This window comes from Ascaphus truei, chromosome 4 (assembly GCF_040206685.1).
Source record: "Ascaphus truei isolate aAscTru1 chromosome 4, aAscTru1.hap1, whole genome shotgun sequence".
Taxonomy (NCBI): domain Eukaryota; kingdom Metazoa; phylum Chordata; class Amphibia; order Anura; family Ascaphidae; genus Ascaphus; species Ascaphus truei.
The window spans coordinates 386,946,431-386,963,688 of NC_134486.1; the positions used below are offsets into that span (position 1 = coordinate 386,946,431).

The 17,258-nt window shown below is 47.6% G+C and overlaps 1 protein-coding gene across 1 annotated transcript in view; it reads left to right on the forward strand.

Annotated features, from left to right (window-relative positions):
* The first annotated feature begins 1,613 nt into the window (after nt 1–1,613).
* The window catches only part of LOC142493851 (adhesion G protein-coupled receptor F5-like), an 89,349-nt gene continuing 73,704 nt past the window's right edge, over nt 1,614–17,258 (forward strand). Inside the window, exons 1-3 of the mRNA XM_075598502.1 lie at nt 1,614–1,715; nt 9,328–9,449; nt 15,292–15,346. Coding sequence (XP_075454617.1) covers nt 9,342–9,449; nt 15,292–15,346 — 163 coding nt within the window. The 5' untranslated portion in view covers nt 1,614–1,715; nt 9,328–9,341. The remainder of the gene's footprint in view (nt 1,716–9,327; nt 9,450–15,291; nt 15,347–17,258) is intronic.

The following is a 17,258-nucleotide window of genomic DNA, read 5'->3' on the forward strand; positions in this document are numbered from 1 at the left end:
TTCTTTTATTCTTCTGGTTTTTGGCGTTTGATTTCTTTTAATGTTGTGTTGTTTAGAGGTTTGATTTATTTTATTGTTATGGTGATTAGGTGCTTGGGTATTTTTTATTGTTGTGTCTTTTTGGTGCAGTTGTTTTTTTTAGGTTGCCCATTGAATGCTATAGTTGCTAATCATGCCCAAATTACATGGGCATGATGTACCACTGTGCCAATAATGGCTAGAGGGTGGGGGTAGTTGTCTCTGGGTGGGTGGTTAGGCCACCATGGTGGGTAGCGGGTAGTGGGGTTAACCCCTTAATTACAATAGCGGTTACTAATCGCTAAGGTGATTAACGGGTTCGGGGCCATTAGATTGTATTTTTAATTGTTGTGTTCCTGCCAACGGAGAACATGGATGCGGAGGATCGTGATGAGGATGACCTTCATCCCTGCAGGGGTAAGTGCAAGTTTTATTTACTTTATGCTGGCTGGATAATGTTTTATTTTGAATGGGCAAAAGAGATATTATCCAGATCTGGATAATACAGTAGTAGTTTTGCCCATTAGTGTACTGTATGTGTTGGGGGTAGAGGAGGCGTGTATTGGGGTTGTTGTTTTTTAATGTTTATTGAGGGTAGAGGGATTGTGGGGGTAGTTGACCCAAGGCTGGGTGGTTAGGCCTACCACTGCTATGGTAGTGAAGGGGTTAACCACTCCCGCAACCTTCCCAGCAGGCCTGACCACCCACCCTGGGGCAACTACCCCCTTCATTCACCCCCTCTGCCCCCAATAAACAGGCAATTCAGGCTTAACCTCTTCATTGCCTTAGCGGCTATCCGCTAAGGTAGTGAAGCTGTTTTAATTTTAATACTAGTGTGGAAGAGCAGTGTCTCTGGAGCTGAACCATGTTGATTTCAGGTCCAAGGACCCCCTGCTTCCCGAGATATAAGCCCCGTTATGGGGTGCTGGTATCCCCATGCAATGTTTAAATGTCCTGTGTCACGTGGCTTTGACATTTAAACGCATAAGTGATACCATCGCCCAATACCGGGGCCTGTATTTCGGGGTGAAGGGGGTCCCCGGACCTGAAATCCCCCTGCTCATGCACACTAGTATAACATTTTTAAGAAAAAGACTGCGATCGCCTGAGATAGCTGTACAAGGAGAGGCGGCTCTCTGGATGCAGCTCTCTATGCAGCTCTGCAGCCAGATCGTACGGGGGAGAACTTAGAAAAAGCTGAGCTGACTTTTCTGCAATGCCGTACGGTTTTGGCATTTTTCTACCTCACGGTTTGAGAGGGTTTCAGATTCTTTCTAAATACCGTGATAACACAAATGACAAGCGGTTCAGCGGGAACATGCCAAACCTTGCGATGCAGCAGCAAAGTTATTGAAGCTACTAGAATAGGCTCCTTAGAGTGATACAATGTAAAGCATCTTAATCATTTATACAACATTAGCCAAAGTTGTGTTATCAAAATAACAGCTGCAGGGTAAATACTTAAGAAGGTGTATGGCATCAGGAAGTATTGTTTTGAAAATAATTATTGGATATGTTTGGTTCTTTTAAGTTACAACCCAGAAACTTTCAAAGTAGTGAACATACTGTCTACTGTATGTACAGTTTACATAATATTTAGCCTTCAGACCATTATTACATTTAAGGATTCTGCCAGTTTTGTGATAGAAGAAGTGTCAGTGTTATACTGAGGGAAACACAGTCAGCAGCTTTATCGGGTAAGTGTTGTATATTGTCTATGCTGAATGTCTGCCGTTTTCTAAAGTAGATTTGCATGTTTCTAAAAAATGTTTTAAAGCATTTGATATAGTTAAAACATCTTAAAAAAACTAAATTATGGAAGATTCTTTATAAATTCTATATAATCTTTGGATTACAATTCAAACATGCATATACAGTAATACCACATGATAAATTAATACCCCAGAAGAGAAGTTTCCATAGAATTTATTCAGTACCAGGCTTTTGTCATCCTATAAACATAAAGTATGCAGTAGTACAGTATTTGTTACCTCATTATAACTCTAGATTCTACAAAATATCCGGCACTGTAATGGCTTAGAAATATGTAGTATTAATAAAGATCAAATTGTCATTCTCACATGATACAGTATGATGTGTAGGTTGAGTTATCTTTTAGGGGACTAACTTGTGTTCTTCACAAAGGAAAATATTGTGTGCAGATCTTTTACAACTCGTGTCGATTCTTCAAACGTACTGTACTGTCCCAGTATACTTGACTAAACACTAAACTACTGTACATACACTATAATTCCATCCACATTATGAAGAGCCAGTTCCCTAACATTTATCAAAACCTAGAACAACTGTATACAGGGCAGCCGAAAGGGGAGGAGAGTCAGACTCGGTGGCTGAGGGGGACAGTTGGGCCCAGCTGACGGTCCTCATAATGCTGCCAGGCCCTATCTCTCACCTGCTTCCGGCGTGCACTGTCATGAAAGAGAGGCTTGGACTTGGCATGCACAGTGTCAGTGAGGGAGACCCGCAGATGGGGAGAGCTGTGGCCCAGCGGCAACGAGAAGACAAGCAGCCTGGCAAAGTAGTCAACTGCTTTGTCCAGCCACTGGGCCCTGGGACTCCCAGCTGTGGTTCTCCCTCACTGTCCCACGCAGGGCTGCTCTCAGACGTTGGGGCGCGCACCAGTGTGAGGGAAAGAGTCCCGGTGTGGGACAGTGAGGAAGACAGGCTCGCACAGCGTGGAAGTCCGATAAGAGGCCTGCAGCAGCTAGGGGAGAGCTGAGCCACCAGAGGCTTGAGACCATCCCCAAGGTAAGTGGGTGTTTATTTAAATGTATTTGGGCGGGTTGTATGTATTTGGTGGGGTTGTATATATTTGGGTGGTGGGGGGGCGTTGGTATGTAATTGGGGGGGTTTGTATGTATTTGGGGGTGGGTTTTTTTTGTATGTATTTGGGGTTGTTATTTTGGTATGTATTTGGGATGGGGGAGCTTGTATGTTTTTGGGGGGTGGGGGTTGTACATATTTGGGAGATAGGCAGGGTGTTTTAGGTATTTGGGGTGTTGGAGGGGGTTGTATGTATTTGGGTGGAGGGGGTTGTATGCATTTGTGGATGGAGGGTTGTATGTATTTTGGGGGTGGGAAGGTTTTTGTATTTGGGGGTGGTTCTTTTGTATTTGGTGGGTGGGGTTTTTTGGTATATATTTTGGGGGACGGGCTAGGGTACTGATAGAGGGAATGAGTGTGAGGAGGGGGAATGAGGGAGCAGGATTGAGTGAGAGTGGGGTAATTGATGGAGAGGGGGTGTAAGAGAGGTGGTGAGGAGGGGAGTGACTGAGGAAGAAAGGGGGTAAGTGTGAGATGAAGGGGACAGAAATACATGGGAAGAGGGGGGAAATAAAGGAGGGGGCTTGCAAGGTGTGAAATGGGGGGGGGTCATGAGATCGCTGACATGGGGTGGAGGGCCCTGGTCGGGGTGGGGGAGGGGGGGTGTCCCCTTCCAACCCCTGGCGGTCCTTTTCTTAGTTACTACCGGCGGTCTCAAGTAGTTACTGAGATCGAGGGGAATACAGTATGATTAGCATATTCACTGATCAATGAGTCAGCCAGGGCTCCCATGTGGTATAGAACTCCTCCGTTGAATGGTTGAGGAATGCTGTCAGCTTTTCCATTATCATTACCTCGGTTAATCTTTTTCTCACCATTTGTACCGTAGGAGGGGTAATTTTCTTCCAAGAGGACGCCACTGCGCATCTTGCTGCTGTTAGAATGAAGGAGATTAATTTCCATACTGGGCGGTCGATTTCCTCTATCGGCCTGCCCAGTATGAAGGTCAGTGGATCTAGGGGGATTGTGAGGTCTGTGACCTCTTTTATTAGATTTTGGATTATGGGCCAGTATTTCTGAATTTCTGGACATAGCCACCATATACTGCTGCGGCAGAGTTTATTCGAGCATTTGCCCGTTCTCTGCCGCAGCAGTAGCCTGGCGCGCGCCCGAGAGTGACGGGCGCGCGCCAAAGCAGCGGAAGAGCGCCCTCCGATCGGGGCGCTCTCCCTACCGCTGCCGGGTCCGCCGGGTCCCCCGGAACCCCCTGCCGCTGTCCCGCGATCGCGGGACACCAGGGCTCCCTCGGGGAGCCCCTGGACGCGCGTGCAGGGGGCGCACGCTCCCGAAGACGCGTGACCGCGCGTCATAGCCGAGGGGCGGCCACTAGCAAGCCGGGAGATTTCCCGGCTTGCGGTACCGACCACACTCGAATAAAGTGTGTCGGTACTGTATGGGCCATGTCCCCTTTTTGTCCACAGCCTCTCCAGCATAGATCAGAAGCCAGAGGGCAGATTTGTTTCAATCTCACTGGCGTGAGATACCAGTGGAACATTATTTTGTATATATTTTCTTTGATATTGGTGCATACGGAAGTTCCTGATGCCGCGTCCCAAATATCCTCCCAGTCCTCTTTCTATTTCCATATTTAGTTCTGCTGCCCATTTGAGCATGTAGTCATGCCCTACGGGACTTGCTTGTCTCTCAAGGACCGTGTATATTTGTGAAATAAGACCTTTTTGGTGTGTGTCCTCCTGGTACAGTTTTTCAAACTTTGTAAGAAGTGGGAAGTCCAATGTGGGGGACAGTTTTTGTAAAAAGTGTCTAATTTGGAGGAATTTGAATGTATCCAAATCAGGTGCTTCGTATTTGTTGCGTAATTCTTGGAATCTCAGGAACTTCAGGTCGCCTCACTCCCATTTTATGAATTTAGTTCATATACAGTATAAATGAAATGTTAAAAAGGTGCCGTGCCGTAGTCAACATGTGTTATATGTAGCACTGCCCCCCCCCCCCAATGGGAGATAACACAGCCTATGCTACCTTGTGTGTGGTGCAAAACCTGTTAGGCTCAGGAGAGCTGAGCTGATCTGCGATGTAGTGGAGATCAGGACAGGCTTAAGTTTGTTCTCTTGGTGTTCAGCGCCTCCAGCCGTAGTGGAATCCAGGGTGTCCAGAAATCAGCCCCCACTACTGCATTCTTCACCCTCCTGCCATGAGGACTGATACTTAGACAGGAGTGTCATAACAGGGGTCTTTATTGTATGGCAGGCATCCACTGCAGATCTTCCTCACAGCGATGCAGAGTCTCAGAGGGCCCAGACCTCTGGATAGTGATGGCCCCTGGTCTTACAGGGCCTCTGTGGCTGAATCTGATGTTCCCCAACCAAAGGCTGGGGGTGAGCAGACCCATCCTGCAATAGGAGAGACTGACAGTTCTCTGCTTCCTCTCTCTTCCAGAGCATGAACAGGACTCTCACTAACTTGGTCATACCCTCCTAGGAGGATCAAGAAGGGGCGGGCTCATGGTCTATACCTATCCCTGATAGTCTTGCACAGGCCATGAATTACCGCCTTACTTCTTTCACTCATAACTGGGGCATGAGGGGGTCACGAGACCAAAAATGTAACCTATTGCTGCCTGCATCTAGCAGGACTTACATAACAGGGATAACAGGGGGAAAGACAGGTAGAAAAGACATACCCTGTTACATATACACACAACCTCTCCCCCTCTCCTTCTCCCCCCCTCTCCCACCTCCTTCTACCCCCCTCCTGCCTCTCCCCCTATCTCTCCCCCTCCCCCGCTCTCCCCCCCTTTCCCTCTCCCCCCCAGAGAGAGTTGCGGATCGTCAAAGGTACTTTGCCGTGGTCAGGGTTAGAGAGGTGCAGATTGTCGTCGATAAAGCCGGGGTCAGGAATAGAGAAATACGGAGTCCAGAAGAAGCCAAGGTCAGACAATATGGAACTAGGAACAGGACAGGTACAAAGCAAGGAGACAGGAATTGCAGTAAGCAATTCGTAGTGATAGAAGTCTTGTGTTCAGCCATCTTGCCAGGGGCTTTCTGAGCATATATATTGCCCTGGAACAATAGAGAGGCTGCAAGGAAGAGCACACCAGTATCCCTCGTGTTAGGTCGAGCAGGAGTTAGCAGCAGCTGCGGAGTAATGAACATAAGCCAGGACCCGAATCCGCGTGTGCGAGTCCCATCCGTGCGTGTGTGCGCTGCGCGCCGGTAATGTCACTGCGAGGATGGAGGCGGGACTAGCGGGAACAGTATTTCCCCTAGCGCGGGGTCCGTGCGTGATCCGAGGCCAACTGACGTCACCAGCAGCACCGCAGGACGTGCCACGGGTGAAAGGGGAAATGGAGCACCCGATCGCGGGTTGGGATAGGTGGCCACTGCGCTGAGCGTGCCACAGATCATCCCGGATCCTTACATGCAGCCACTGCTAAATGGTGATACAGCATATCCATATGGTTGAAGAAGGGTATCAGGCTCTTGGATGGTGAATGGCCAGCAGGTAGTAGTACAGACCTCATTCTAAGCACATGTCTTGCTCCTTTTCCCCATGCCCCAAGAGGGTAGGCAGGAGCTTCTCACCCCTGAGGGGAAGATAGAACCTCACCCCATGAAGGGAGAAGTAGCTCTGTCTCCTGCCTCAGAGGCGGACTCCTACCTATAATTTAGGGAACCTCCTCCCTGTGACAGAAGGGGAGGGCACTGGATATGCACCAGCATTGGTTGTCACACAGACCCAGTGTCACCACCTCTCATTCCAATCAGGAAGGTTGCGTGAGGGTGGGGGGGGGGGTAAACCCACAGGATAGCATGTCACAGCCTGTAGCTACTTAGGACTTACGTGTCAGGAGGGGCAGAAAGATATCTGGACCAGCCAACGCTATATATATATACAGTTAGGTCCGGAAATAATTGGACACTGACACAATTTTCATAATTTTGGCTCGGTACGCCTCCACAATGGATTTGAAATGAAACAACCGAGATGCAATAGAAGTGCAGACTTGCAGCTTTTAGGGGTTGAACAAAAATATCGTATGAATCATTTAGGAATTACAACCATTTTCATACACAGTCCTAATCTGGGCTCGCTGCCAACCTTCTTCTCCCAAGTAATGCCTCGTGGTAAGCTATATCCTGCCCTGAGCAGAGAACACAAACCACGATGTCGTACTTGTAGATTCTCGGCCACACTCTCGGATGAGGGTATTGTGAGATTATTATAAAGAAAGGTCACTCAGAGTTTGTATAAGATAAGGTTTGTCATTTATTGTATCACAACAATAATCAGTAATATCACAACAAGCTAACTTATAAGCTTAACAGTAAGTTAACAATCCATTTCTAACTATGCAGAGATTATTCAGCTAACATGCTTGTCATACTCACAAAACCCAAAGATATTATGATAGGTCAGCCAGTCTCAGCTAAGTCTCATCTCTCACTTCGGTTCTAATCAAATATGGAGTCACGCAAACTTATATACTGTAGCATCTTATTGTTTGCTGCGTACGTGCCAAACGTGTGATATGTGACCATACTCTGTGGTCAGTGACGTATGATGTTTACCAGAATTTACAGTTTGCTGACGTATGATGTGTTTCTGCATTTACCGTTTGACCACGGCCTGTTTACGCGAGTTAGTTCCTCTTTTATGTGTATGTACCTATGTCCCAATATTCTGTCACTTCTCAGCAAAACAACCTATTATTTCTAAGACAAAAAAGCTAGGATTTTAACAATATGCTATAAGCTGTACTAGGCCTTATAATGATACTTATATATGTACCTGTGACCTGTATTAAGTATGCGCTATATGCCATAAGATACCTGTAATCCATAACAGTCCCCTTATTTCAGGGGCTCAAATGTAATTGGACAAATTAACACAATCATAAATAAAATGTTCATTTTTAATACTTTGTCGAGAATCCTTTGCAGGCAATGACTGCTTGAAGTCTGGAACGCATGGACATCACCAAACGCTGGGTTTCCTCCTTTGTGATGCTTTGCCAGGCCTTTACTGCAGCTGTCTTCAGTTGTTGTTTGTTCATGGGTCTTTCTGCCTTAAGTTTTGTCTTCAGCAAGTGAAATGCATGCTCGATCGGGTTGCGATCAGGTGATTGACTCGGCCATTGCAGAATATTCCACTTCTTTGCCTTAAAAAACTCCTGGGTTGCTTTTGCAGTATGTTTTGGGTCATTGTTCAATCAACTTCGTTGAATTTGGCTGAATCTGAGTAGGCAATATATCCCTATACACTTCAGAATTCATCTGGCTGCTTCTGTCTTCTGTCACATCATCAATAAACACTAGTGACCCAGTGTCATAGTAAGCCATGCATGCCCATGCCATCACACTGCCTCCACCGTGTTTTACAGATGATGTGGTATGCTTCGGATCATGAGCCGTTTCAAGCCTTCCCCATACTTTTTTCTTCCCATCATTCTGGTACAGGTTGATCTTAGTTTCATATGTCCAAAGAATGCTGTTCCAGAACTGGGCTGGCTTTTTTATATATTGTTTGGCAAAATCTAATCTGGCCTTTCTATTCTTGAGGCTTATGAATGGTTTGCACCTTGTGATGAACCCTCTGTATTTGCACTTGTGAAGTCTTCTCTTTATGGTAGACTTGGATAATGATATGCCTACCTCCTGGAGAGTGTTCTTCACTTGGCTGGATGTTGTGAAGGGGTTTTTCTTTACCATAGAAAGGATCCTATGATCATCCACCACTGTTGTCTTCCGTGGACATCAAGGCCTTTTTGTGTTGCAGAGCTCACCAGTGCGTTCTTTTTTTCTCAGAATGTACCAAACTGTTGATTTGGCCACTCCTAATGTTCCTGCTATCTCTCTGATGGATTTTCTTTTTTTTGCAGCCTAAGGGTGCCCTGTTTCACTTGCATTGAGAGCTCCTTCGACCGCATGTTGTGGGTTCACAGCAACAACTTCCAAATGCGAATGCCACACCTGGAATCAACTCCAGACCTTGTACCTGCTTAATTGATGATGAAATAACTAAGGAATAGCCCACACCTGCCCATGAAACAGCTTTTGAATCAATTGTCCAATTACTTTTGGTCCCTTGAAAAAGAGGGGGCTACATATTAAAGAGATGTAATTCCTAAACCCTTCCTCAAATTTGGATGTGAATACCCTCAAATTAAAGCTGATAGACTGCACTTTACGCCCATATTCATTATGTAACTGTAACTTTAATTTATTTTGGTAAATAGCCGAAATAACAAAACTTGTATCAGTGTCCAATTATTCCGGACCTAACTGTATATAAAACATTTGTAATGGTATCTTCTGAAAAATAGGCATTATGGGCACATCCCTTTGTTGTTCATTTTGAATTAGATATTAAAAAAGCAAAGAGGTGCAGTTTGAAGTCAGAATTAGGAATCACACAGATTAGGGAACATCTGTGAAAATAAAAATACTGCCAAAAGAATCACACCTAGATTTTTCATGTATCTGTTCTTTGTTTCTGTTTCAGTGATTTGCAAGAAGATGACAAGACCAACTTGGATTAAAGGTGTATTATTTGTGTGTCTCTTCCTATTTCAAATGTCCGAAATGGTAATGGTCAGAGATATGGAAGTGCATTTCTCTCCCTCTGTGAGTAAACCTCCTTGCATACATCAAATGCTTGTAAATGCTTAGACATGTTCCGTACGTTTAAAAGCGAAGGGCTCTATGTATCAAGGCAATTTTGGAGCAAAACCGGGGCATTTTCACCCTGCACCCATGTAACAAAGCATTTTGCTCCAATTTTGCCCCATCTGCACTAGCTTGCACCTTGAGGAGTGTCAGAAGGAGTTGGGGAGGAGTTACATGGTGCACATATTAGGCTGCACTTATAGTGCCAGCGACGGCGACAGTGACGCGACGTCGCATCAAAACAAATGCATTGCCTGATCATCACCGTTTCCATCACCAGCACTATAAGCGTAGCCTTAGAATGAGATGCATCAGAATTTGTGTGCCGCTCTGCATCATGCTATTCCCTTTTATTTACTAACAAAAATCCTCCATACTGTATGTAGCCCTTGTAGTACCCCTGGGGTACTGCAACTACGCGTGCTGCTGTCACCTGTGTGGCTAAAAGGAGGCCTGAACCTCCGTCACTGGGAGCCTGGAGATAATTATACACGGTGCAGCACCTCCACTGAAGAGGGATCCCAACGTGGTGAGAGTGTTCACTCCCCAGAAACAACATACACAGTAAATACACACAGTTGGATAAGAACAGTATTTACTAAGCATATACAGTAGTTATAACTTCTCTACATAGATCTCATTACATCATTACTCATATCAATCATGGTATCACCCCACATATCAATCATGGCATCACCCCACATGTCAATCATGGCATCAACCCACATGTCAATCATTGTCCTTTGTCCTTTCCTTAGCAATGTGCCGGGCACTTAACCCCTGAGTGTCCACAAACAATAAGGTGAGTGTGAGGGATAGCACTTCCCTGTGTTGGGGCCCGGTGGCGCACTTACAATACCTTCCTGGTCATAGTCCTGACCAGGATAATCAGCAACTCTCAGCAACTCTGCAACGTGGTCCAGCTGCGCGACGCGCTGCTCCTTGCAGGAATGATTCCACCGTCTGACTCCTCTGGGGAGGGACCCCCAGTCGGATGATCCTTTGAGAACAGTCTCTACTATTGAGTCCAGATCTCCTTTCAGCTATCCAACTGCACTGGCGTTCAGGCAACGTCCTGCAGCAGATCTCTCTTTCTCTATAGCTATATGGAAAGTGTCCCTATCTTAAGGCCTTCCCTATATTAAGCACATTGAACATTTCTACAGTGGCTCAGGGAACTGACTGGGCCCTGGGGGATTACCTCTTGCCTAGTCCCTGCAGCACTGCTCCGTGGACCCAACCTGCACCTTCATGGTCCAGGTCTTGACTCTCCATTTCCTTTCCCAGCAGGCAGTACTTCTTCCTCCCTTCAGGAGCAATCCAACCATCTCATTCGCTATCGTGCGTCACCTGGCATCTTCTCCCTAAGCATCATGGGAGTTGTAGTCACTCTGCTGCTCAATTAACATTGGGACCGTGTGCGCATAGGACACTGCGCATTCACGACTCAAATGGCCTCCACGAGGTTCCCTTCGCATGCCCAAACCAGCAAGGACCCCTATCTTGCAAACCGCCGCTCTGCGCATGCGCGACTCTTCGCGCATGCACAACATGGTGGCGCCCTGCGGCAGGAGGCACTGGCGACTCCGTCGCCCTGCCACCAACATCCCCACATGTGAGGGTAAGGAGGGGGGGGAACGGGAGAGCAGGGGGACCTGGCAACATGTATATGAATGGGTGCAAATATAATAATCATATATAAGTTTCGGCATAAATTGTCGTCCAGCTTTCGCAAGACTTGCGTAAAGGTATAGCCCAGTCGCTTCAGTTGTATATATATATATACCGACTTAAGTGACTGGGCTATACCTTTACCCAAGTCTTGCGAAAGCTGGGCGCCAATTTATGTACACACATATATATATATATATCTATACAGTGTTCGACAAATCACCCAAAAATCTACTCGCCCAACCAAAAAATCTACTCGCCACCTAGTCCCGCCCCCAACCCCGCCCCCAACCCCGCCCCCAACCCTAGTCCCGCCCCCAACCCCGCTTTGAAATAAAATATATTAATAAAATACATTTAATAAATTCCTAGTCAGAACAACATTCGTTTTTGACATAAATGTATTTATTGTATTACATTATACTACAATTAGTCCTTGTTACGTGTGTGTGTATGTGTGTGTGTAAATGTCGGATCTAGAAATAAAAGCCAGGTGTGAATGACTAGTTTCCTGAACCCCTTAACAAGTGTCTGGACGTCCCCGCTTCATAATATCTAAAGCAGCAATCCCGCCTGGGATCTTACCTGATCCGCAGTCCCTCAATGTCCAGGTACCCTCATTCCCGCAATGTTATACATTGGAGGGGATGTGTTCCCTACCTGTCTTCTGGGTTAGGGGGGGTTCCGATGTCTTCCATGTGAAGCTTGAGTCAGATCTGGAAGAAAGCAGTATAGGTTATTTCGGTGTAGTATAGGGCAGTTAAGATATATAGGGTAAATAAGAGATCCAGATCGGGAGTGTGAGAGAGAGTGTGGGAGAGAGAGAGTGTGGGAGAGAGTGTGGGAGAGAGAGAGAGTGTGGGAGAGAGAGAGAGAGTGTGGGAGAGAGAGTGTGGGAGAGAGAGAGTGTGGGAGAGAGAGAGTGTGGGAGATAGAGAGTGTGGGAGATAGAGAGAGATGGTGGGAGAGAGAGAGAGAGATGGTGGGAGAGAGAGAGAGAGAGAGAGTGTGGGAGAGAGAGAGAGTGTGGGAGAGAGAGAGAGAGTGTGGGAGAGAGAGAGAGTGTGGGAGAGAGTGTGGGAGAGAGAGATAGTGTGGGAGAGAGAGAGAGTGTGGGGACACAGAGGGGAGAGACACAGAGGGGAGAGACACAGAGGGGAGAGACACAGAGGGGAGACACACACACACACACACAGAGGGTGGGTGATACACAGAGAGAGAGAGAGAGAGAGAGAGAGAGAGAGAGGGTGGGCGACTGACTGACAGGGTAACTGGGTGGGTTGACTGACCGGGTGGGTGACTGGGTGGGTGGCTGACTGGGTGGGTGGCTGACTGGGTGGGTGGCTGACTGGGTGGGTGGCTGACTGGGTGGGTGGCTGACTGACTGGGTGGGTGGCTGACTGACTGGGTTGGTGGCTGACTGGGTGGCTGACTGACTGGGTGGGTGACTGACCTTTGACTGACTGGGTGGGTGACTGACTGGGTGGGTGGGTGGCTGACTGACTGGGTGGGAGACTGACTGACTAGGTGACTGACTGACTGGGTGGGTGACTGACTGACTGACTGGGTGGGTGACTGACTGGGTGACTGACTGACTGGTGGGTGACTGACTGACTGGGTGACTGACTGACTGACTGGGTGGGTGACTGACTGACTGGGTGGCTGACTGACTGGGTGGGTGGCAGACTGACTGGGTGGGTGACTGACTGACTGGGTGGGTGGCTGACTGACTGACTGGGTGGGTGACTGACTGACTGGGTGGGTGACTGACTGACTGACTGACTGACTGGGTGGGTGACTGACTGGGTGACTGACTGACTGGGTGGGTGACTGACTGGGTGACTGACTGACTGGTGGGTGACTGACTGACTGGGTGACTGACTGACTGACTGACTGGGTGGGTGACTGACTGACTGGGTGGCTGACTGACTGGGTGGGTGGCAGACTGACTGGGTGGGTGACTGACTGACTGGGTGGGTGGCTGACTGACTGACTGGGTGGGTGACTGACTGACTGGGTGGGTGACTGACTGACTGACTGGGTGGGTGACTGACTGACTGACTGACTGGGTGGGTGACTGACTGGGTGACTGACTGACTGGTGGGTGACTGACTGACTGACTGTGTGACTGACTGGGTGGGTGACTGACTGGGTGGGTAGGTAGGTGACTGACTGGGTGGGTAGGTAGGTGACTGACTGGGTGGGTAGGTGACTAACTGGGTGGGTAGGTAGGTGACTGCCTGGGTGGGTAGGTAGGTGACTGACTACTTGTGGTCTCTCTCTCCCCCCCTACACACACACACACACACACACACACACACACACACACACACACACACACACACACACACACACACACACACACACACACACACACACACACAGTGAGTGGTGCTTTAAATGTTGGTGGGCTGATGACGTCACTCACCCCGTATCTCCGGAGCAGATCTCTACGGCTGATGCCTCTCCTCGGGGTTCCACTGAGCCGGTGTCAGCTCACACAGGCACCTCACCCTCCCTCACAGAGTAGTGTCGGACATCTTGCTCCCGACTCTTCCTGCGGCTGTTGGTCGCGTTCAGGGGGGGGGAAGCCCCCTCCACACACAGTGGAGTAGGGGGAACCGCCAAGACTCGGCTCACCAGCCTCCCCACCCCGTGCAGGCATGGGAGCGAGCCACATGGGAGTGGGCACGGGAGCGAGGCAGCACACGGGAGCGGGCATGGGGCAGCACACGGGAGCGAGCACGGGAGCGGGGACGGGGCAGCACACGGGAGCAGGCACGGGAGCGGGGACGGGGCAGCACACGGGAGCGGGCACGGGGCAGCACACGGGAGCGGGGACGGGGCAGCACACGGGAGCGGGCACGGGAGCAGGGCAGCACGCGGGTACGGGCAAGCACTGGAGCTGGGCAGCGCACGGGAGCGGGCACGGGCAAGCACTGGAGCTGGGCAGCGCACGGGAGTGGGCACGGGCAAGCACTGGAGCGGAGCAGCACACAGGAGCGGGAACAACCCCCACCCCACCTATGTGCACAGCCGCGCAACACAACCCCCCCCCGCCCCATCCCAGGTGGCGGACACCCCAGATCAGGAGGGGGAGGAGATCAGGGGCAGGAGGGGGAGGAGATCAGGGGAAGGGGCTAACCCAGCGCTGCCTGCCGGCCTTCTTCCCTGTGTTAACCCAATCAGGGAGGGGGATTATTTATTTATTTATTTTAAAAAAATTTAAAAATTGGCGCGAGCAGGGGAATTCATAGAGCCGCAGCAACGGCTCGCCAGCGTCCTAAATCCACCCGCCACGGGCGAGAAATTATAATGAATTGTCGAACACTGTATATATATATATATATATATATATTGCAGAATAAATGAGTTCTTCAGTATTAAGTGATACCTTTTTTATTGGACTAACAATTTATGTCATAGGACAAACTTTCGAGAGTTCTCCTCTCTTCTTCAGGTCAAGAGAGGAGAACTCTCGAAAGCTTGTCTTATGACATAAATTGTATGATATATGACATATATAACATGTATGTAAGACATAAATATACATACTATAATGTGTGTGTATATACAGTATATATATATATGTATAAATACAACCTCAGATGAACAACAACATATGACATATTACACCGTGTTATGATTTATTTTACAAAAATAAAGCCAAAATGGAGAAGCTATGGGGCTTATGCACAAAGCAGTGATAAGTGCTTTTAAGTGAGATAACTGCCTTTATACAGTAGCGTGATCCTGCCTGCTGTGAGATTCACAAAGCAGTGATAACAGTGCAGTATCGTGCTATAATGGCTTTTTTTCCCACTTAAAAGCACTTATCACTGCTTTGTGAATCTCACAGTAGACAGTATCACGCTATAAAGGCATTTATCTCACTTAAAAGACTTATCACTGTTTTGCTACCATGACAGAGTAGGCGTGGCATACAAGTAAGGTGTTGGTTTGCATTACAAAATATTCTGATCTGAATACAAGCACATGCTGTACATTCACAATGTGGGGCCTTGGCAACTGACAGCAGAATGAAAATGACGGCACAATGTAAATTATTCTAGCGAGGGTCCCATTGTTCCTGCATTCCTCTCAGACTGTATGTATATTCTTCTCCTAGACATTCTATGAAGAAAATAATGACCATGAACATTTTCTACGGCAGAAGCGTTCAGGTAATTTTGATGTTATCTTGTAATTGAATATGAGAAATGGATTAGAATTGAAGAAGCTACAGTTAAATCGATTGATTTCTTATTCAGCAATGTGAGATAAAGGACTAATAGATTTGGATCACTTTTGTTTACCTGGTAAAATAAAAAGCAAGAGAATGCAAGAGAACATCAATATAAAAGAAAGAATGACAAACGTACTGATGCAGCGGCCGTTATTCGAACACTTCACGCGTCATGTACATCGGAATCCCGATTTGAAACCGCTGGATGAATTCCAGCCTCCCCGCACTAAGATGCGAGCGCGGCAAGTGCAGATAAACGAATTTTAGTATTCTGGCTATTAAAAACATGAAATTGACACAGTAGCACAGAACTGTAAACATTACAATTCATCCATTTTATTGCAAACGAAGAAACAGAATCCATGAAATTCAAACAAAACATCCGCGATAAGCGCGGGTGCCTGGGGCGATTGGCCGCGTTCATGCTGCGTTGGGAACAGCAGAGAACTCAAAATCGGCGCCGAGATGTGTTCGAATAACGGCTGCTTCGTCTGTAACGTTTGGTTGTGTCGAATGCGTACTGCAGGTTTACCTTCTACTTGATAAAAGAAGTGTCTGCTCAAACAAATATGTCACTGTATTTGGTACTTGCTGCTCCTTTGTGATTTTCTGTTACTTCAAAACTCCAGTTCTGTAGAGATGAGATTAAGGGGCCTATCCGGCGATTTCTTTCTGCTGCAGAGAGAGAGCCGCCTCTCCCCTGTGCAAATCTTGCAGAGATCAATTTTTTAAAATATAAAATGTAATACTAGCGTTTTGTAGCAGGGGGTCTCCAGAGCAGAACCTTGTTGATTTGAGGTCTGGGGACTCCCTGCTTCCCAAGATACAGGCCCCGTATCTCGGGAAGCAAGACCCTCTGCCCAAATACAACAGTATTAAAACACAAATAAAAAAATTGGACACATTCGTTACTGTAGCGGCTATCTGCTATGGTAATGAAGCTACATTAATCTAATTTGTATTAATAGTCTGAGGGAGCAGGGGGTCTCCTGTAATGAACCCCATTAAGATGACCCCCTGCTTCCCGAGTTACAGGCCCAGATATGGGGTTCTGGTATCTCCTTCATTATTTAAATCCCCAGGTCACGTGACGTAGATGATTTAAAAATAGCGACGATACCGGCACCAGATGCCCCATCCATACCAAGGCCTGTAACTTGGGAAGCAGGAGCATAAATCAAAGCGATTTAGCTCAGGAGACCCCCTGTCCCCGCAAACTATTTATAAAAATTTCATCTAAGCAGCTTCATTACTTTAGCGGATAGCCGTTACGGCAATGAAGGGGTTAAGGCACAATAGCAAGTTTCTTGAGGGCAGAGGGGGTGAGTGAAACGGGTAGTTGGCCCTTCACCACCCCCTCTGCCCTCAATAAACATTACAGTATGTACTAACCATCAATACAAACCCACCCCCTGTGCCCCACATACTTTTTTTTTACATTTCTGCACAGGATTGAAGCCAGAGCCCAGTGGGGGTCACCGGGTTGTCCCTGCGAGTGTCTGTAGGCGTGGGTGTCTGGGGGCCCTTAAGTGGTCCTCACGGGTGTCTGGGGGCCCTCGGGTTGTTCCCGCGGGTCCTTAGGTGGTCCCAGCGGGGCGGTCCCCGTGGGTGTCCAGGAGTCCTTGGGTGATCCCCACGTGTCCCCGCTGGCCTGCGGTACCAATCCTGTGGCAACTTTTTTTTTAACGCATTGCAATAAATATCCCCTTCCCGCAATACATAATGTATTATATAATAACATAACATAATAGTAATGAGCAAAATTACTATTATCCAGATATGGATAATAGCTCATTTGTCCATTATAAAATCAAACATTAGCCAGCCAGCATAAATAAAGTAAATAAAAC